This window comes from Macaca mulatta, chromosome 11, assembly GCF_049350105.2.
Source record: "Macaca mulatta isolate MMU2019108-1 chromosome 11, T2T-MMU8v2.0, whole genome shotgun sequence".
NCBI classification, from domain to species: domain Eukaryota; kingdom Metazoa; phylum Chordata; class Mammalia; order Primates; family Cercopithecidae; genus Macaca; species Macaca mulatta.
In genome coordinates, this window is record NC_133416.1 from 24,641,696 (window position 1) to 24,665,284 (window position 23,589).

At 39.6% G+C, this 23,589-nt stretch overlaps 1 protein-coding gene across 1 annotated transcript in view; it reads right to left on the reverse strand.

Annotated features, from left to right (window-relative positions):
- ST8SIA1 (ST8 alpha-N-acetyl-neuraminide alpha-2,8-sialyltransferase 1) overlaps positions 1-23,589 on the reverse strand; it is a 136,342-nt gene that overhangs the window by 42,684 nt on the left and 70,069 nt on the right. The window contains exons 3-4 of the mRNA XM_001099511.4: positions 12,264-12,373; positions 6,339-6,431 (exon numbers count right to left, since the gene is read on the reverse strand). Of these exons, the coding sequence (XP_001099511.1) occupies positions 6,339-6,431; positions 12,264-12,373 (203 nt within the window). The remainder of the gene's footprint in view (positions 1-6,338; positions 6,432-12,263; positions 12,374-23,589) is intronic.

Genomic DNA, 23,589 nt, shown 5'->3' on the forward strand with positions numbered 1-23,589 from the left:
CTCCAAACAAGATATCCTAACAAAGGCTGTAGCAAAGCTCCTTCTTACTGTAGCAAATCTCCTTCTTACCGAGAATTTCTTTCAGATAGAGCAATAAGTATTACCTTCTCTAACTTTCTTTTTGTCACTATAATTCTGTGTGCCTCTCATATATGTGTACTTAATTTTTCTAAAACCTGTTTTATCTTGTTACTGATATTTTCTAACAGAATTTTGTAGTGAAAACTCTTAATGCTTATAACTTCTGATAGAATATTTTTTAGCAGAATCAAGGTTTTGGAGACAGCTATGAAAATTAGCATTTCCACTGCACATCTCTGCCCAATGAGTTTAATTTTTCATCACATGAAAGTACAAGGTAACCACTGATGTCTTGGATTTGCACAGCTTTGAGGGAAGACTACGAGATAGGAATAAAATATCTAATATAAATAGGATAATCTAATATAGAAATACATACTGCCTTTCTCACTTTAATATCATTTCTTCCATTTTACTGGGCCATGATAGTATAGCATCATCTATATTTTAATCCCTACATACAAGTGTTTGCACTTTGTATACCACCCTGTTTGCATATACTGCTGGCCACATGAAGAAGATGCTATGAATGCAGTCTCAGACGTATTTAACCAAAAGTTTCCAGCACTTGCTACCTGTTTGATCCCTTCTAGACAATGAAAAGTTGATAAGTGATGACTTAAAACATTGTATTCCAATTTGAGCACAGAGCTTCACAACACTGACAGTGGTGCTGATTAGGCTTTAACTATATTTCTATTCACATATTTTTATTGGCCAGGTGCGGTGGCTCATGCCTGGAATGCCAGTACTTCAGGAGAAAAGGCAGGTGGATCACCTGATGTCAGGAGTTCAAGACCAGCCTGGCCAACATGGTGAAACCCTGTCTCTACAAAAAATACAAAATTAGCTGGGCATGGTGGCGCATGACTGTAATCCCAGCTACTTGGGAGGTTGAAGCAGAAGAATCTTTTGAACCGGGGAGGCAGAGGTTGCAATGAGCCAAGATCGCTCCACTGCCCTCCAGCCTGGGCAACAAGAGTGAAAAACTGTCTCAAAAAAAAAAAATGTTTTTATCAATCCTTATGTTCAAGACACTGAGATCCCTTTTATATAGAACTTACACTCTAGTATACTTCTCTGGAACTCAATTTTGTCAAAAAAGCAAACCGAGAACCTTTAAAATTAACTATAAGTTGTATAGTCCTCCATCACTTAGCATACCTTTTTCTTACGTTTTTAGTAAAGTATATGTACTGAAGAGTGCATCTAACATACATGTGCAGCCTAAGGAATCATTATGAAGTTTATATCCATGTTACACCAGCCTGGCCAAGAAAAAGAACACTTCTAGCAATCCAGAAGTCTCATTATTCCACACCTGAACCCAATACTCTTCCTACCCTGATAAGTGATTACTTACTATTCCTTATAGTTTTACTTGCTACATCTTTGTTCCTAGCTGTATTGTTAGTTGCTTTTATTTTTATTTTAAATTTTCTTCTACTTCTTCTTCTTCTTCTTCTTCTTATTATTATTATTATTATTATTATTTTAGAGACAAGGTCTCACTCGACAGACTTTGGTGCAGTGGCACAAACTTGGCTCACTGCAGCCTTGACCTCCTGGACTCAAGCAATTCTGCTGCCTCAGCCTCCCAAGTAGCTAGGACTACAGCTGCATGCCACCATACCCGGCTAACTTTTGTATTTTTTGGTAGAGATGAGGTTTTGCCATGTTGCCCAGACTGGTCTCAACTCCTCAGCCAGTCCACCAGCCTCGGCCTCCCAAAGTGCTAAGATTACAGGCGTGAGCCACTGGGCCCAGCAGCTTTATTTTTAAGTCTTAACCACCTGAAAATAATTTTTGGTATAAGTTATGATGAGGTAGAGGTTTAATTTACTTTATTTTTTTCCCATATGTAATCTAATTATCCCAACATCATTTTGAAAAATTTATACTTCTTCGCTATTCTCGACTCTTCATATTTATATCACTGATATAAATATGACATCTGTCATATATATGGTTTATATCTATGTGGAAATATTTGGGAGTATCCTATTCTGTTTCACTGCTCAGTTGGTTTATCCCTGCAACAGAGCCACATTGTCTTAATTATAATAGCGTTTTAACAAGTCTTAACATCTTATAAAGCAACGCTGCCAATCATTTTTTCTTCAAGAGCTTCTTTGTTATTCTCGGCTCTTCATATTTCTACAAAACTTTTGAAGTTTAGCACACATATACACATGCATGCATCATGAAGATTTCCATTGAAATTTCAATGAATCTGTAGATAGATTTGGGTAGACCTGGTGCCTTTACAATACTGAGTCTTTCAATCATGCACATGGTATTATCAGTACATCTAATCAGGTTGTCTAAAGTGTCTCTCAATAAAATTTCATATTTTTTCCAAAGAGGACTTGCTTTCTTGTTTAATTAAATGTATCATATTATTTGATGCTATTGTAAATGCAATTTTTTCTTATGTTACAAAATGGAATTGGTGTATGCATGTTGATTTGAACAGAAATGTTGTTACATTGAATACTTTTTTTTTTTTTTTTTTGAAACAGAGTCTTGCTCTGTCGCCCAGGCTGTAGTGCAGTGGCCGCATCTCAGCTCACTGCAAGCTCCGCCTCCCAGGTTCATGCCATTCTCCTGCCTCAGCCTCCCGAGTAGCTGGGACTACAGGCGCCTGCCACTACGCCTGGCTAGTTTTTGTATTTTTTAGTAGAGACGGGGTTTCACCGTGTTAGTCAGGATGGTCTCGATCTCCTGACCTCGTGATCCACCCGTCTCGGCCTCCCAAAGTGCTGGGATTACAGGCTTGGGCCACCGCGCCCGGCCTGAATACATTTTTTAAAGTAAAGAAACTTTCACTTTTACAAAATTATGTATAACCTGTGAAAATGCTACTGTCCCCTTGTGCAACACATGAATCACAGAGAAAGATCAGAGGGTGTGATGGTGTAATGTTATGAAATATATATTTGATCTTTGGCCTTGTAACTCCTAAAATCTTTAGCAACTCCACATTGATACCTCTTTGCATCTTAATGAGTTGACTGACAGCTGACCAGCCCTTCCAGGTGGGGGCTGTTCACTGGAAAGAATCAAGGCAGGATTCTAGGGTTGGGATTTTCAGGCCCACTCCGTGACCTCTGGGGAGGAGAAAAGGGTTACAGGTTAAGTTGATCACCAGTGGCTAATGGTTTCATCAATCATGCCTGTTAATGAAGCCTCCATAAAACTCCAAAAGGACAGGGCTTGGAGAGCTTCCAGATAAGAAGGTGGGGGTTTCTGGAGGGTGATGTGCCCACGGAGGGCACAGAAGCTCCGCGTCCCTTCCCCCATACCTCATCCTATGCACTCCTTCATCTGAATCCTTTGTAACATAATAAACCAGTAAACGTAAGTAAGTGTTTCCTTGAGTTCTGTGAGCTGCCCTAGCAAATTAATCAAACTCAAAAAGAGAGTTGGGGGAACCCCAACTTGAAGCCAGTCAGTCAAAAGTTCCAGAGGCCTAGATTTGTGACTGGTAGGGGTTGGGGGTAGTCTTGTAGGACTGAGCCCTCAGTCTGTGGGATCTGACACTATCTGTAGATAGTGCTGGAATTGAATTGGAGATACCCCGCTGGTGTCTGCTGCAGAACTGCTTGCTTGCTTGGTGTGTGGGGGAAAAACACAAACACATTTGGTGGCAGAAGTTTTCTATGTTGATTATTCTGGGAAAACTCTATTGTCTCCTTGGGCAACATATGGATTTCGGAAAAAGATGAGAGGGTGTGATGGTGTAATATTCTGAAATATATATTTGAGATCTTTGATCTCATTTCGTGGCATACAACACCTAAAATCTTTAGAAACCACGGTGTTATCTTTTTGCATGTTAATGAGTTGACTGAGGCCCTATGCAGCTTCAGGGTGGGGGCTGGTCCCTGGAAACAGCCAGACACCACCCAACCTTGGTTCTTTTCACAGTCTTCTGTGTTGTAGTGTGAGAACAGAGAAAAAGCAGTTGGTCAGCAGTGACCAGAGATGGTCCCTGGTTGAGAGCATGGGCTTTGGAATAAGAGAGGCCTGGGTGAAGTCCCAGGCGATTATTAGCAGCTGTGTGTATGAACAGATTCCTAGATTCACCACATCACAGGATTCTTCTGTCAAATGCATAAATTAAAATAGCTCCTGTCTATTAGGATTGTTTTAAGGATGAAGTGAGGCACTACCTATAAAGAGCACAGAACCTGGCACACAGAAATGTGAACTAAATACTTACCAACGTTAGTGATAATGATTCTTGCTTGTCCATGCATGTTTTCTTCACAGTGAGCTTAAGTCTTAAAAAACAGTTCTACTTTCCTCTTCAAAATTTAATTTTTGACTGTCCTTCCTCCATTTGTATTTATATTTTTCCCCAAAAAACAATCTCTCCCTCTCCCTCCCTCCCTCGTTTCCTCCCTTCCTCTCTCCCTCAGCTTGTTCTAAATCTTGCTCTGAACATTCTTTTTCACATTCCTTTTTAAATCTTACAACAACTCCACATATTCAGGTAGAAAAACAGAATCTTCTGGTCTTGGATACAATATATTAAATGTTTCATTTCCCTCCAAAGGAACATGTGTTCCTGCTTAAAAGTTATTTTATTCCCAAATCAAAATAATAGTCAAAGATGTCACCTTTGGGGGAAACTGGGTAAAGACTATGTAGAACCTTCTTGTAAATTGTTTTTTGCAATTTTCTGTGAATCTATAGGTATATAAAAATAAATTGTTTTAATAAAAAAATTTCTTGTAAGTGTTCTCATTTCTTCTTTGTACTTTTCTGTTTGATTTCTTATAATGAATATATATTTGCATTGAAAAACAATAAAATTACTCTTACAAGAATAAAAATAAATACATTTATATGGATTACATTTCTAAATATAAACTATAAATACATTAGAAAAATTCAGGATTTTTTTCGTGGAAGGGAGGAGCATCAGAGTAAGAAAGATCATCCAAAGAAAGATTGTTTTTTTAAAAGAAACCATAAAGGAAAATACTAAAAAGTCTCATTGCATAAAAATTTTTAAATTGCAATAGAATATAAATTAAAATATATGTAACAGGCTAGAATAAAATATTTGATACAAAGACTTAATATACATAATATAGAGTTCCTATAAATCAATAGAAAAATATTTTTAAAAGCAAGTCGAAAGTAGGCAAAAAATACAAAGAAACAGAAGAAAAAATACTAATAGTCAATACCCACTCAGCTCTTCTTATATTCAGAAAAATGCAAATTAAGTCAAATATAATGTATCCTTTTTTTCCACAAATAGTATTGTTTTTCCATATGGGTAACAATCAGTCTTATCCATTATTGAAGATAAATGGTACATTTTGGGGAGGGTAATTTAACAATATCTCCCAAAATTAAAAGCTGATTGCATTTCTAGATATGTATTTTATGGGAATACTTATGAACCAAAACAAGTAGTGCCACACTGTGAAAAAGTGAACACACATGCCGTTCACTTGGATGGGACTTATTTAGATGACAAGCGCCTGGGCCCAGAACATCTGGATATTTCACTCCTAATTGCTAGGGACACAGAAGGACCTAAAGCAATGCTTGATTCCTCCTTCTCTACAATGAACAGTCCTTGGAGAAACAGCTGATAGCTCGCTGATGCACTTCATCAATTACAGACTGACCCCGCCCCCGCCGAAGCTCCCACAGCAGCTTCCCAGATTGCAGGGAATTTCAAGATTTCTGGAATTGATACTAGAACAAGAATTTTACAACTGCTCTCCCAAATATGATTGAATATAATATAATGTAATGTGATATAGTATACTATAACCACATATTCTTGTACATTCTGACAATATTGCTATTTTAAAGCATGCATGGATTGGCCAAAGCAATGTAATGGATTAGCCATTGCTTTGTTTTTATTCTTGATATTAATTCAGTTCACAGTTGCCAATCAATAAATTGGGACCGAAGTCAACAAACTGAAAAGTAGCAGTAATGAGTAAGCAGAATATTGTGCTGTTCTTTGAGCAAAACAATTGATCTTCTTGTTATTTCTACCATCTCTAAAGGCAAGAAACAGAATCCCAGAGGAAGCATAAAATACTGTTTGGATTCCCATAATCCTGCTTTCCTTATTTACAATTCCCTTCATCCTTGCCTGCCTGTCCAGATGGTTTTCCTCTTGATTTCCCAAACTGAACTATGCTCACTGCCTTTGAGATGCTAAGTACTTGAGAAGACTTCATCTTCATTCGTCACAAACAGAAGTCATAAACTCTTACCTTTGCCGAATTATGCTGGGGTTAGCTGTCACTAAATGACTTTTGGATCCAACATCTTTAGTGTATTCACTTGACAAAGGAGGGAGATTGCATCTAGAGAAACAAGAACAAACATTTTGGAATGATTCGCATATTTTAAATCATCAGTGAGAATAATACAAATAGAAATTTTATTAATTCTAGCTCAATTCACAAGTAACTGTTTCTTTTTTTAACCACCTCTCCCTTTTAATAGACATTAGATGAATAATTAACTATCAGCATCTTCCAAATGCTGTCATAAAAACCACTCCTGTTTAGGAAGAAAGATAATGTCAGTCAAAGGGGTAAATGATCTACAAAAAGAAAGAGACAGTAACTAGGAGGTATTTATTCCATTCAAAATATTTTTGAGAGGGTAGGACAGACATTCTTAGACCTGAATTAGAACTCAGGACAGTATGGTACACTAGAGGACATGGGACCTACAGTACCTCTGCACACCCATAAACCTCAAAAGACAGGGAAGAATTAATATATTTTCTGGTGTTTTTCTTTCTTTTTCCAAAATCTAAATTATAAGAGTGCATTCAGGGCCATGTGCTATTCACTTAAATCACAGCATGTCTGACTTGTGTGTGTGTGGCCAATGCACAGGCTGATTACTGGTGAAGGCATAACGGCTCATCATCCAAATAAATGCAGTGATCCACCATCCCAGTTCAGCCAAAGGAAAGAGTACAGGTGATGTTTCCCTGGTGATGGGAATAGCCACTCCACTCCCATTCCCAAAACACCACCCTGCCCTAGTTGCTTTCCTTGGCCGCCATGTCTTATAAATGCTTACAATAGGAAATATGACCACCCCAAATTCAAATCCCATGGCTTTCTGCCTGTGGAACATTAGGCAAGTTAATTTATTTGCCTGACTTCAGTTTTGCCATTACACAAAATGAGGATGATGATTTTTCCTCTTTTATTGAATTGTTGTAAGGATTAAAAATGGTATGTAATAAAAAAATTCCCTAACCTTGATGTGTACACTTAGTAAATATTAAAAAACATCACAAATCAGATATAGCATACAAAAATAATTAAATATACATTTATTATCTATGAAAATGCCAATTGGGCCTATAGTTTCCATTAAGCTTTCTTTTATTACCGAGTCCTCATTTCTCCTCTCCAACCATATGTCTAACTTGATTCCTACCACATTAGGGCATCTGTAACTTTTTATCACTTCAGTAAACCAAAGCATCACTTACTTGTAGGTAAAGATATCTTACAAATATTGCAGTCTCTGCTAGTTTCCCAACAACTAAATTTTCCCTACAAATTACCCCCAGTATCCAGGCACCCACTCAGCTGATCAGCTCAGGTTCTCTGATTTTGTCTCTTATTTACCCTGTGAGCGTCACCACATCAAAGCATCCTAGGCAGAAACTTGTCTCAGTTGATTTAGAAGCTTCTTTTTATCTGCTCTTTGGTGATAAGATACTGGTTTTTCTGGTAGCTGCCAACAGGTCAGTTAACCAGTCAGTGGCTTTTGCTGAGTGCCCACTGAAAGCACACAGTGCTTGGGGCTGGAGCCCAAGTCAGAGAACCTACTCTTGAGGTATGTACAAGAGTAGATAGAGTGGTTGCCCCATATCCCATGTGGTGTTTCCTGAGGATTCTCATGAGGGAGTGAGTTTATGCATCAACAGCCAGGCTCATCCGGTTGTGGTAACGGATTGTGGTCTTGTGATTTAATTGATCTTTGCAAAGAGGAAGATGACTTCCAGGATAAAACACAGACTAAAATTTGGATACTTGTCTCTTAAAGCAGCTTTGATCTTAATTGCCCTTGAAAGCATGTGAGAATCAGCTATGTTATGCTAAAACTGTAAATTCTGAGTATTGCTGGAGAGTGCTGTCAACGTGTTTTGTCATTATTAAACAAACTGGTTTTCATGAGTAAACACTTTGTTTTCCTGTGTGTTCCATGGCTCATGTGTCTGGGTCTTTTCATATCTACTGCCACAGAGTAATAGCTCAAGAAAAACTTGCAGTTATTTATTATCATCTAGAACAGAGGGATTCATGCTTAAAATCATAAAGATAACGTTTTATATGAATTTTGATGTATTTCCAGAAAATAACGACAATACATTTTGGTGTAAGTTCTGGGTAAACTTTTTCTTTAAGTGCAAATATCTGTGACACTTTCCTGTCTGTCTTCTCTCAGGAAAAGCACACCATAATTTTCGTTCCTCAACTCAGAAATTGATAATTACAAAGATGTACACAAAAGGCACATTTAATAAAGTCAAATTGTTTTAATAAGGCATATTTGTGGTGTAAAATGTTTCAAAGTTTGCATTATCGCTGTTGGCACAATTAACAAATATTAATGACTGAAGTGTCTTAGCAACTGTACTCACGATCTTAAAAGAGATCTGATCAGAGAATTAACAAGAAATGAATATTCTTTGAATTGGGATGTGGAAGTAAGAGGGAAATGGGCTTGATAGAAAGAAATCTTAAGGTAGAAAAATCACAAAATCCCTTTACATTTTTTATATATATGTGAGTATACAAAACATACATTTGGGCATAATTCAAAAGGCACCAAAATTATGTTCTCTCATTCATGTCCCCAAGTTAACCAGTTCCTTTTGAGGATGCAATCCCTGTTAACTTTTGTCTGGTAAACCTTCCCAATAAATTGAATTCAACAATATTATTTTTTAAAGTATTGCTTTTGGCTACAGAGCAAATGCTTACTTTGAGAAATGGGAAATTGATTTCCAGCACTAGAAGATGTGTTTGAAAACATTTAAGCAGAGAAAATTATGAAATTGTTGTATCCTACTCCTAGAAGACACTTTGAACGGTAATCTGGTACATCACTGTGTACAGGCAGCACTACTTTTTGATGTTGTCTCCCAGTACATCTGTCCATCACACACCCTACAGTCTAGGACCAGACATACGACATGCTTTCTAATCTACATTTATTCATTAAATGTCACATTTTGAATATATAATATCTCGATATATTAAGCATGCCCCAAAATGCATATTAAGCAATGATTTATTAATAGATCTGCAAATGGTCAAATAATTTTAAAATAATTTATCAACTTTTATTACTCCTATAATTTAAACTATACATAAGGCTTTTAAAAATTAAAATGTGTCATAAAACAGCACTATTCTTGAAATTAAATCAAAGGCATATGCATACATCGTTCTTGTTATGGTGCTACCATAACAAGAATTCTTTCAACCCTCATCTCCTCATATTTTAGAAATATTATGCTCAATATTGTGCCAGGCACTCTAATCAGAAGCACCCTTTAATTCTGAACTTGAATATATCAACATCAGATTGCATATAAAGCCAACAAAGTCTTGTTTACTTGTGATAAATATGGCCCACTGGAAATAATAGATAACACTCTATGGTGCCTAAGCCTAGTCTTCTACATGTTAGTACATGTCCATCTTCACAAATGTATGACACACACACATACACACTCATGAATAATACAAAAATACATTTATTATACTGCACGAAGTGTATTTACACTTCCACGTGTATCAAGGCCACTTGAAATCACTTAACTTCTTTGAATCCGTGAGTTGAATACTATGTATTCCTTCTTTCTTACATAATTTTTGGAAAGAGCACATAAACTAATAATACTCAAGAGCAATTTGAAAATCTAAACTAAACTACATAAACGGTGTTACAATTATACGGTATTCATACAGTCATAGATAGAGTAAGAGTTGCCATAGTGGGAAGGGCCTGAGGAACTGACTACTCTGCTTCCTCCTACAAATTAGAAAGCCGGGCCCCAGCAAGGGTAAAATAATGCACTGTAGGTCACAGACCTAGTTAACAACAGCAAGGACTTGTCTCCTACCTCTCTGCGTTCTTTACTGGCTCCTCAGCCTCACCTAATGCCAAAATACTGAAGAGGGTGCCTGAAGGTGGCTCAGGGCTCTGCTCTCACCTATTCATGCTCTCTAGGTGATTTTCTCCACTCCAATACCTTAAACACCTCTCTGGCTCCATCTCAAGCCACTCTCTCCACTGTTCATGACACTGCAACAGCACTTGCTGTCGTTCCCACCTTGGACCCTTGGGTTGTTTCTCTGCTTAGGGTGAAATGAAGAGAAGACTTAGCTCAGACACCACTTCTCTTGAGAAGCTCCTGTGTGTCTGAACTCCCCCACGGTAGCAAGCACATCTCTAGGACATAAATTCATTACAGGATTGTTCAGCACACCATTCCCAGAGCCAGCTCAAGGCCCATAGGTTATGGGTGCTCAGTGAGCAGGTGTTGCATTGACTGGAACTAAAAGAACTACATTTGTACTTTTTCCATTTTTCTATTATTTGTATATATTGAAAAGAAAAACTGCAATATAGAGGAAAAACTATGCTGGGGGTACCTGTTCGAAGGAAAGGTGGGTAGACAAGGATCTAGACTCTCCTGCAGGCTTCAACAAGTGAGAAAAAATGTCTTTCAAGGAGACTAACTCCGAGAGAGAACTTAGCCCCCACAAGTACACGGCTTCTCTTAAAAACCCTCTCAGATAAAGTCTTTGCTCTTCCCTCTCCCACTTAGCTCAGGGCTCAGAGGTGGCTTAGCATTCTCTCGGCTACCTTTTTTCCACTCCTAGACTGTTATTCGTTTATACTTAAACATAAACAGGAATACAAAATCTCGCTCAGCTTTCTGTCCTTGATGTTGCTGCGGTCTTCACCCTTCCTGGCCACAGAGTCTGCTGGCACTTGGTTCATAGTCATTTCTACCTCAATGAGACTTGAGGGTCCACCTGAAAGGCCTCTCAGAGTCTATCCTCAAGGTTCCTTTATTTTCTCAATAACAAATGTTTTCTTTTTCTACAACATGTCCACTCATCCCCCAGATACCCTGAGCTCTGAAATCTTGCCCTCCAGAAAGCCATTCTTTGACTTTAGCTGCTGCTTCTTATTCCACGTCTCCTTCATTCACAGCCAGGAGCCACAACTTACCTCACCCCTGCTCTGAATGACCCCATCATTTTTCCCTTTCCTTTCTCTTTCACTCATCTCAGAGCTCTCTTCCTGCCCAGCCCAGATTTCAAGGTGTGTTACTTTACACTCTCTCTAGCCAGAGCCCTCCAAGTTGTCACTCCCTGTCCTTCTTCCCTCTCACCCAGATAATCCCAAACCTGTCTTTATCGAATCACTTGCTGTCTTTCCTTCTATGCCTGGCTGGTAAGCATGTCTGGGCAGAATCACCCAGCAGTGCAGGCTGCTGCCACTACAGTTTGGCAGTCTCTGCCCCTGGCTGAATATGTCTCAGCAATTCCTTTTCATCTCCTGCAGGGGCCTCCTGTTTTTCCTGGAACAGATGTGCACATCACCAATCTGCTCAGTCCCTTTACCAAGCATCCTCCTTGTTTGAAATTTACCCCTGTTTCTTTGTTCCAGTTTTCCCACTCACTCAAAGATTTAATCTGTCTTCAAATCCCACTTGCTACTTACACATGCTTTGGTGACAAACTAAGAATATGGTATAGAATAAAATGAATCCATTAAAACATTTATTCACAGAGAGTTGCCCTTAAGGAAAAGAACAATTTAAAAAGTCAGAATCACCTGGCTGTACAATCTAAAATGAGATGTGAGATTTTCCACTTTCCCCTGTTCCCTTTATTCACAGCAGAGTGGGTATCTCTGTTCCGCCTGAGCCTTCTCGGCTCTGTACTTTCTCGGGGCATGTTCCCTCATTCCCCTTACCTCTCTCCTAAACTCACTTGTCTATGAGCTGGAAGTGAAGCTAAGGAGCGTGCTACAACTGATTAATCACAAGTGACTAGTTTTGAAAAGCCCCAGGGCTTATGGGAGGGGTGGGGAAAAGGAGAGAAGGCAGAGGCCGCGCTGTGGGTGCTCTCTCTTACCGCATGACAAAATTTGCTTCATCTATTTGACGGCCACAGCCACTCTTCTTCAGAATCCCACCATTTCCCACCACCGCGCATTTCTTCAATGGCAGCTGGAATGGGGTTGCCTAGCAACAGAAAACAAGGCGGGTTTTCACTGCAAAGAACACACAACTGCTCACAAAATCATTGTTTACAGCAGACCCTTTGGAGGAATTTGACTGAAGACTGGGTCGAGCAAAAAAGAGCATGTGAAAAGAAAGATGCCAAGAAGTTTGTAAGGAACAAACTCGTCTGTTGCCTTGGAATTTAAAAAGCAAAATTTTAAAAAGCCTCCCTGAAGTGTATTTAAATATAACAACATTTTTTTTTCATCTCCCATTGGCCATGCACATAGTAGAACGTGTTTGCTAGGAAAAATTAAAAAAAAAAAAATACAAACTAAACGCAGGATTATTTTTAAAGCCATTAAGCTGGAATCAAATGAGCTCCTTTCTCCTCTGTGATTGCAAACTCATTCTTTCATACAATCGGCCATTCACTCAACAAATGTTTCTGAATATTTCCTTTGCTAACTGTTGGGGAGAGATACATGCGACAGAAGTCACAGGCCTGAGGGTTCACAGTTCGGGATGTGAGGAGAGAAAGGGATGATGAGAGTGTGAAAATATATACCTAGGTAACAAACTCTATTATAATGCTGAAGTTGCTGCCAAAGAGATACCGACCGAATGTTATGGGGCAATCCACAAGGAAGAAGAAGGTGTTTCTGCTGAGCCAACTCAGGGAAAGCTTTCTCACCTGAGCTGAACCTTAAAGAATATGTAGGATGATGGTTTCCAGCTGCATCCATGTCCCTACAAAGGAAATGAACTCATCCTTTTTTATGGCTGCATAGTATTCCATGGTGTATATGTGCCACATTTTCTTAATCCAGTCTGTCACTGATGGACATTTGGGTTGATTCCAAGTCTTTGCTATTGTGAATAGTGCTGCAATAAACATACGTGTGGCTGTGTCTTTATAGCAGCATGATTTACCTGGACACAGGAAGGGGAACATCACACACTGGGGCCTATTGGGGGGAGGGGGAAGTAGGGAGGAATAGCATTAGGAGATATACCTAACGTAAATGACGAGTTAATGGGTGCAGCACACCAACATGGCACATGTATACATATGTAACAAACCTGCACATTGTGCATATGTACCCTAGAACTTAAAGTATCTTAATAATAATAATAATAATAAGGAATACGTAGGATTCCTCCAGGCACGGAACGCAGCACAAACAATGGCACAGAAGTATTTGCTGAGAGTAATGCTGTGTTTATGAGCTAATGAACACTCTGGGTGGGTCTGTCTAGAACTTAGGATCCACTAAGGGGCAAGTGGCTTGTGCAGAACCAGATAGCATGTGACCTTCCTTCTGCCAGCACTGAACTGGACTGCAAAGAAAATGTTCAGTGTATCTGAGTGTTCCCTGAAGTGCTATTTATAGAATGAATATGAAAACCCAGCAATAGCCCCTGAAAGTGAAATGCGTCATTCGGTCACTTCTAGCTGGGTCAGCAAGAACTGCCAGGTACAGAATTTCCTGCTTGCTGAAACAACGCAGAGCAGCTGGAGTTCTTTAGGGAAAGACCTTACATATATACAGCTGGCATCAAAAATAACCACCCTAGATGAATCTCAGGCAAATAATATGGGTTATTCCAAAAGAACAAATTCCATAAGTATATGAATATACACTGTAAGGGCCTCATATAGGCAGGAAGTAGTTAAACCAAAAATAAAATTCCAGGTGTTTCTGTATTCATTGGTAGCTGAGGTGGCAACTTAATGCAGCACAAGAAGAGGATTTTAATCCTCTGATTTCTAGTTGTCAAAGGAACAGCCAGAGCTATGGAAATATTGTTGATAAAAATACAGTACTTAAAGTGTAATGTCTAAGCATTTGCCAGCAGAGTTAAGAATTTCCTGCATTACTACACCAGAGACCAGCCCAACAAACATCAGAGCAGATCCAGAGTGGAGGGACGGGCAAGAAATAGAGGAGGGCTTGGAATCAACACTAGAAAAACATCAGTTAAAGCTATAATTTGTTAGGTGAAGATTTAAATGCTTATATTCAAAGTAGCTGTTTGTTTATTCCACAGGTATTTACAAAGTGCCTACTATGCATCAGGCACTGCCCTGGGTGACAGAGACATAAGTAAAAATTCCTGTTCCCACAGAGGTTATATTCTACTGTGGAAAACAGACGATAAGTAAAGATAAATGAGTAAAATGAACAGTGGGTCAGATGGTGACATAAGCTTTGGAAAGGAAGAAAGCATTGCCATGAAAGGATTAGGAGATGCTTTCGGAGAGCAACTGCAATTATTATTATTATTATTATTATTATTATTTTCTTTTGAGACAGACTGTCACCCAGGCTGGAGTACAGTGGCACGATCTCGGCTCATTACAACCCACACCTCCGGGGTTCAAGTGATTCTCCTGCCTCGGCCTCTTGAGTAGCTAGGATTACGGGTACACGTCACCATGCCCAGCTAATTTTTGTATTTTTTATTTTTTTTTTTAGTAGAAATGGGGTTTCACCAGGTTGGCCAGGCTAATCTCAAATTCCTGACCTCAGGTGATCGGCTCACCTCTTCCTCCCAAAGCGCTGGGATTACAGGAGTGAGCCACCACACCTGGCCCCAGGAACGACAATTTTAATAGGGTGATCAGTGAGCAAATTCCTGTAGGAGATGAGGTAGGTGAGCCTCACAGATCTCTGTGGGAACCCCTGGGGCAGAAACCCTAAGGAGAAAACATTCCTGGGATGGGACAGGGGGAGCAAAGAGCCTGTTGTGTCTGGAGATGAAGAAGCGAGGGAGGGAGAAGTAGGAAGGATATCGGAGAGTAGACTAGTAGAGAGGTTGGGGAATACATTCTGAAGGGCCTTGTAGGGTATTGTAAAGACGTAGGTTTTTATTCTAAGATGAGAATCAAGTCAACGTTGGGTGTGCAAAGGAGTGACATTATGACATATTTTGGAGCAATCACTATACTGCTACGCGAACAGACTGTAGAATGTCATGGGCAGAAAGAGAGACACCAGATAGGAGTCTTTTGTAAGAGATTTTGGTAACTGTTGAACCAGAATATGTCCAGAATCTGGCTGCTTCTCACACTACCCTATCACTGTCACTAGGAATAGTGAGAAGTAGCCAGGTTCTGGACATATTCTGGAGACAGCTAACTGGATTTGCTGATACAATGGAAACAGGGCAAGAGAAAAAGAGAGAAATCAAGGATGATGCCAAGAGTTCTGGCTTGAACAACTGTAAAGATAGACTTGCAATTTACCAACATATGGAAGATTACAGGAGGATCAGGTTTCTGGGGAATGATTTGGAGTTCAGTCTTAAATATGTCAAGTGCGGCCGGGCGCGGTGGCTCAAGCCTGTAATCCCAGCACTTTGGGAGGCCGAGACGGGCGGATCACGAGGTCAGGAGATCGAGACCATCCTGGCTAACACGGTGAAACCCCATCTCTACTAAAAAATACAAAAAACTAGCCGGGCGAAGTGGCGGGCGCCTGTGGTCCCAGCTACTCAGGAGGCTGAGGCAGGAGAATGGCGTAAACCCGGGAGGTGGAGCTTGCAGTGAGCTGAGATCCGGCCACTGCACTCCAGCCTGGGCGACAGAGCCAGACTCAGTCTCAAAAAAAAAATAAAAAATAAAAAAAATAAAAAAAAAATAAATATGTCAAGTGCATGATGTCCTTTAGATACCCAGGTGGCAATGTCAAGTAGGCAAGTGAATATATGACTATGCAGTCAGGGAGTCGGTCTTTCCTGGAGATAGAAAATAGAGAGTGATCAGCATGGGTATTTAAAGTCAGGAGACTGGATGGCGAATGAGTGCAGATGGAAAAGAGAAGAGGTCTAAGAATTGTCCAAGTTAAAAAAAAAGTGTCTCAAGAAGAAAGGAAAAAAAAATACATCAAATGCTACTGATAGATTAAGTAAGACAAGAGCTGAAAATTGCCACTGGACTTAGCAACAGGAAGGTCACTGGTGACCTTGAAAAATGTAAATTTAGTTCAGTGATAAGAACAAAAACCTGATCTGAGTAAGCTATACATGTACATTTGCATATTTATTTTCATATAGCTTATTTGAAAAATCTGGGTTCACTCATCCTTAACTAATATTTAGTTTGCTTTAGAAAAGCCAACTAAAAATCCCTTTAATTGTTAAAGAGTGGTTCTTGCCTGAACCTATTAGACCGGGAATTCCAGGTTTTCTGTCAGGAATCTGGCCCCAAAACAAACGGGCTTGAAAGCAGCAACATAGTCCTAGATATAAACATTACCTCCTAACTTCCATACTGTGGAACTATGGAATTGGAAGATAGGCTGTCAAACCCCTCTGTATTCTGCTTCCTGTCCTAGAAGGGATCTAACCTCACACAGGTTTTCATGAAATTATATGAGTTTGTGGATGTCAAGCATCTAACCAAGCCAGTGGCATGGAAGTCCACTCATCTTCCTTCCCTTTTTCATTTCTTTCCTCCTTCTAGCAGATTCTCCCTGGCTTGCTCAAGCCATGAAGTGCCTAGATTTCATGGTTTCTGTAGAACATGGTAAAATAGTAATTTATCACACTACCTTAAAAATTAGTAATAATTTTATTAACAGAAAACTTAGCTATTATATCCATGCACTAGTAAAATACCATCCCCCTAAAGCCCTCAAACAGAAGTCCAGGGGTTTAAAAACAAAGCCATTTTGACTTTTTATTGACAAGCAATTTCATTTCATTTCAATAAATATTTCTTGAGTGCCTGAGTGCACTCTCTGGGCACTTACAATACATCAGTGAACAATAACAGCACACCAAAGCCCATTTACAGACAAAAAACTTAACTGAGAAAATACTACGGATTTTTTAAAAGTAATTGAGATAATACTCTCATTAACACTCACAGAATACCTCCTTAATTTCTCAGCTTGGCAATGGTCCATGTTTTCCAGAACGATGTATGAACAAGACGTTTTCCTTTTTGAGTCTACTTATATAGAAAGAAGTTTGGTCATCCATTGCCACATGAATATTATTATTTTAACAGAGAGTATTTTTATTAAGGCATCGCATGCTGTCTTTTCAAATGTGTCTCCTTGTACCTATGCAAGAAAATAATCTACTGGATTTGAGAATATAATATACTATAACACTCTTGCTAACTTTAAAAAATCTATTCTAAATGCAAGGATAAATTAGACAGATTAACTATAGTAATGAGCTCAAGCGTTTTTTTTCTTTTTTCTTTTCTTTCTTTTTTCTTCCTTTTTTTTTTTTATTTTTTAGACACCGGATCTAGTTCTGTGTCACCCATGCTAGAATACAACGGTGCCATCACTGCTCACTGCAGCCTTGATCTCCCAGGCCCAAGTAATCCTCCTGCCTCAGCCTCCCAAGTAGCTGGAACTATAGGTGCGTGCCACCACACACGGCTATTTTTGTATTTTTTGTAGAGACAAGATTTCACCATGCTGCCCAGGCTGGTCTCGAACTCAGGTTGAAGCAATCTGCTCGTCTCAGCCTCTCAAAGTATTGAGATAAGGCATGAGCAACTGTGCCCAGCCTCAAAGATTTCCTATTCTTTCTCAGCCACTAACCATCCTATGGATCTTTGTCCAAAGTTTTTTTTATCTGTAACTGTTCCATCTGTTAATGGCCATCTTATTAGTGACCATATTATATTAATCATCTGGATTGACATTCAGATTTGTCAGGCCCCTCAACCCCTCAGTGCCTCATTGGAAACAAGGCATGATAAAAAAACCATCTGTTCCATCTTCCAGGACTATTATGAGACTTAAAATAAGGTGAGGCATTGACCATTACCAGGAACCTTTGAAGTCCCATATAAATATATTATATTAATTCATTATTATATACTAACAAAATTGCATTCCTTAGGGGAAAGTTAGTATTTTGGTAGAGCACTGTGATATTTAGTCTATATTTGTGTGAGATATTTTCAATTTCAAATTTATTTTCAATTTTATATAGTTGTTGTCTGTTTTGTTTGTTTGTTTGTTTGTTGTTTGTTTTGAGACAGGGTTTCACTCTGTCCCCAAGGCTGGAGTGCAGTGGTCCAATCACGGCTCACAGCAGCTTCAACCTCCTGGGTTCAAGCAATCCTCCTGCCTCAGCCACCAGAATAGCTGGGGCTATAGGCGCATACCACCATGCCTGGCTAATTTTTATTTTTTGTTTTTTGGTGTTTTTTTGGTAGACACGAGGTTTCACCACGTTACCCAAGCTAATTTATATAGATTTTGAACAAATCAATCTTTTTGGTCATTGGTCCTTTGAGGGTGTATTTGTTTGTTTGTTTATTTGTTTGTTTTGAGACAGAGTCTCATTCTGTCACCCAGGCTGGAGTGCAGTGGTGCAATCTTGGCTCACGGCAACCTCGGCCTCCTGGGTTCAAGCAATTCTCCTGCCTCAGCCTCCTTAGTAGCTGGGATTGCAGGTGCACACCACCACACTCGGGTCTTTATTTTTGTGTTTTTAGTAAAGATGGGGTTTCACCATGTTGGCCAGACCTCAGGTGATCTGCCTGCCTCAGCCTCCCAAAGTGCTGAGACTACAGGTGTGAGCTACCGTGCTCAGCCAAGGGTATATTTATTAATACAACTTCTTTTCTTTTTTTTTTTTTTTTTTTTTTTTTTTTTTTGAGACGGAGTCTCGCTCTGTCGCCCAGGCTGGAGTGCAGTGGCCGGATCTCAGCTCACTGCAAGCTCCGCCTCCCGGGTTTACGCCATTCTCCTGCCTCAGCCTCCCGAGTAGCTGGGACTACAGGCGCCCGCCACCTCGCCCGGCTAGTTTTTCGTATTTTTTAGTAGAGACGGTGTTTCACCGTGTTAGCCAGGATGGTCTCGATCTCCTGACCTCGTGATCCGCCCGTCTCGGCCTCCCAAAGTGCTGGGATTACAGGCTTGAGCCACCGCGCCTGGCCTATTAATACAACTTCTATCAAGTCATGACTTTTAATGACATATATGTTTGTAGAAATCATTGCAGGTATCATACCTTTTTTCAACACGTCATATCTGGGCTAAGTACAGATGAGATGATCAACAAATTGTTCAATAATTAGTTATTTAATCACAAAATTTTCCTGGAGCATCTAATCCATTCTCAGCAGTTTCTGGACCTAAAGTGGCATTTCCTTATGTTGTAATGAATATATAAATAAATCTCCAAATTTGAAGAACAAGTGTGAGCCCCATCACTCTAAATATGAACCCATCAGTAAGGCCATTCAGTGCGTTGCTTCTGAGATATCCCTTATCCTCATTTTCCACAGTCTGCATCACTCGTGCCTCTTCTCAAATAGCCCTAATACCTAACTTCCCTGTTCATTCATCACCTTTTCATTGAGCACCTAGTATGGGCCAGGAGCTGTTATGGATGCTGAAAATGTGATGGTGAACAAAATAGACACATACCCCGCTCATGCAGATTACACGCTAAATAGAAAAACAGAATTTAACAAACATGACAGCAAAGTGCAGAGTGCTATAAGATTAGGAAAAATTTCTCTGAGGAATTAACATTTAAGCTGAGATCTATAGCTTTAGGCATATGAAAGTAGTTGAGATTTCTGGTCTATTAGATAATATTAGGAAGGTGAAAAAAAAGACAAACAAAAATTAGGATCTTTGGTGTTTTGTAGTATGCATGAGAGTGAAAAGGCTTGTTAACTGCCAGCTGCAAACATATTCCTGGCTCACAATATCAATTCTGGAAAAATGCTATTCAAATCTGAAGAATTTAAACCCTGTTTTTTGTGCCTTATGTAAATAGTACTGGAGCATCTCAGAATGGTTTTTATAATTAAGTAAACAAAGCATCATTTACCAGAATCATTTCCAAAGCCCGAATCCCACCTCTTCCTCCTCTCCTTGTGCAATCCACACAAAGCAACAAAGAGCTGGCGAGCTGGGACTCCACCCCCACCCCCAAACAGCAGAGCCAGCACTGACCTCGTCCACTGGCACAAGGAGACTTTACACCTACTCATCTTCCAACCCACAGACATAACTAGATGTCTTGAAAGATAATTGTGTGACCTCTCGAAGCACATGAGTTAACCACCATAAATCATTAATTGTTGCAGAGTCTGAGCTGGTCTGGGAGGCAGGGCAAAAAGTAGCAAGTGCATGGAGAAAAAGAAAATGTAAACCACTTAGTGGATAGAGAATTGGATGCAACAGTAATTTTCACAGGAATGCACAACATTTTACTAAGAGCACTTCCGATTACAAATTAAGTAACAAGAGCCTTTGCGAGAGGCTGCTTTTGAGGCATGTCTGTAATTTTAAAAATCAGCATCATGCATTGATGTGAAATCAACATCTAAGAATTAAAAAGAAGTTCTTTAAAACCACTAAAGGGCAGAACAAGAGATGGCGGGCAGGCTGCAATGCCCTTACATCCACGTTATAAAAAATAACTAACCTTAAATATAGATTTCTTGAATCCTTTTTGGAGTCTTTTTGAATCTAAAAACTTCAGAATCCCTGAAACAACCAGCTCACCAGGATTCTACCAATAGTGGTGTTCTGTCAGAACTGACCTAAGGCCTGAGCAGATATGAGGAGGCTCCGAGGCTCTGCGGTTTATGAAAATTGAGTGTTAGATTGAATCAGTTTAAGCAGACTAGTGGTCAATTAAATATCTTTAATTTCCTTTTTTTTTTTTTTTTTTTTGAGACGGAATCTCGCTCTGTTGCCCAGGCTGGAGTGCAGTGGCGGGATCTCAGCTCACTGCAAGCTCCGCCTCCTGGGTTTACGCCATTCTCCTGCCTCAGCCTCCCGAGTAGCTGGGAATACAGACGCCCGTCACCACGCCCGGCTAGTTTTTTTTTTTTTTTTTTTTTTTTTTGTATTTTTTAGTAGAGACGGAATTTCACCGTGTTAGCCAGGATGGTCTCGATCTCCTGACCTGGTGATCCGCCCGTCTCGGCCTCCCAAAGTGCTGGGATTACAGGCTTGAGCCACTGCGCCCGGCCAAATATCTTTAATTTCAACAATTATCTAAGCAACGAACAAATACTCGAAATGTTCTCTAGCTTTTGAAGATGACAACAGGAGTCTCCATGTTTTAAGTTTAATATAGGATATATCAGATTATTATGATCACTCTTACCATACTCCACTGCTTCAATGTAAGTTTCTGAGATGCCCTGAGTAATTTTTCACCTATTTCCTTGTGATCATTCTTCCCCTGGCTTCCTTCTGCCACTCCCTAGTTCCTCTTTTATCTGCAGCCTACATTTGTTGCTTTGTTGCTTTTATATGTTGGGAGGATGCTAAAATTATTGACGAAAACATATTGTTTTAGAAATTTAAAATAATGATACTACCATAACTAAGTTTTGTTGATTTTGTTACACATTTATGTTTATGTGATACCCTTTTAGCTAAAAGAGTGATGCTTACTTTCACATTTGGCAATATAAAGAAAAATCGGTTTTTTGGTTGGTGGTGGTAAGAGAGTTTTGTTGTTCTTGTTTGTGTGTTTATTTGCCATAGTAATCCCCGCCAAACTTTTCTCTTTGACAGGAAGGGGGAGCAGGTATTCCTTGTCATGTAATTGTGTTTTAAAGCTAGAAAAATTATCCAGCCACTCAGTATTTAGAATTGTGGCACCGAGTGCCACAATTAAGAAGAATCAACAGCAGTGTTAGCTGCAGGTCTCAAACCGTATTGGAAAAGCACAGAGTTTGCTTTGCAAGCCTTCAGAGTGGTCTGAAAGGCTGTCACTACATGCCACCTGCTATCAATCATGATGTCAAAACATATGTTTGCCCTTCTTAATGAAAATCTCAAGTTTTCGACCATAAGAACATCAACTCACACATCTAGTTGCACTCCGACCCATTTCTTTCTATATACCCTCACCCACGTATCCTCCTGAACTCCCACACATAATTATTCTTCACCCACACACATAATTTAATTTCTTGCCCATATGTTAATTATATCCTCAACTTAGGCATCTAAATACACACCCCTGCCTCACATTTAATTATAGCCCCCCTCTTATAAATGTAATTACATCATTCGGCCTCCCACCTAATTATCCCTCCTTAACATATTTAATTGCACTGCCCTGCTTCAGGACCTAATTGCATTCTAACCAGTGCACCAGTCAAGTCCCCAACTCTCCAACAATATTCCTCATACGAACATCTCTTTATTCCTGTACCCCAGTCACTTTATTACCTCAACTAAGGACTGGCAACTTCCCACAAGCGAATTCCTAGCGAGCATGGTGCCCAGCTAAACAAACAAAATAATAACAAGATGCAGCCGAATCAAAAGCAGCTTTGGTTCTTTCCAGCAAGTAAATGAACACGTATTGGCTTTTTCAGTCATTTAACTAGCCCCTTGGAAGTCCAAATTAAAATTTCAGCTGTTTTCTTACTTTGCATACGTAAGCATTTTATGATGAAAATATCTGGAAATTATTTCACTTATTTCAGAGAAAAAAAATACGTCTCATTATAGATATTTAATTATTAAACCCTTTAAAAAATTACACAAAATTTTCCCTGAAGGTATATATTTGTACATGCTAGTTATAGAATATTTGCAGTTGCCCTACCACTCAAGGACTTTTAACAGTTCTCCTATGAAAACAAATTTCCAGAAAGCTGCTGCTAAGATTTGTATTCCCCATTCTATTAATAAAGTTTTGATTTTGTTTATTTTTTTTGAGACGGAGTCTCGCTCTGTCGCCCAGGCTGGAGTGCAATGGCCAGATCTCAGCTCATTGCAAGCTCCGCCTCCCGGGTTCATGCCATTCTCCTGCCTCAGCCTCCCGAGTAGCCTCCCGAGTAGCTGCGACTACAGGTGCCCGCCTCCGCGCCCGGCTAGTTTTTCGTATTTTTTAGTAGAGACGGGGTTTCACCATGTTAGCCAGGATGGTCTCGATCTCCTGACCTCGGGATCCGCCCGTCTCGGCCTCCCAAAGTGCTGGGATTACAGGCTTGAGCCACCGCGCCTGGCCAAAATTGTGATTTCAAAAGGATAACTTCAGTGTTATGCTCTCTACACAGGATGCGTCTTTGGAAATTGAATGATGTGAATATTTATGTAGTGGGTGTTATTTGCCTATTCAAATTTCTTACTCAATCCGTTATAAAAAAATAACATGAAAGCATTCCAAAAAGTGTTTTGTATGTTTCACATATGATCTGTTATTCTGGATACAATTCGTATGGCATCAGTTCATGTACCCATGCAGCAGATTTATTAAACATTTCATAG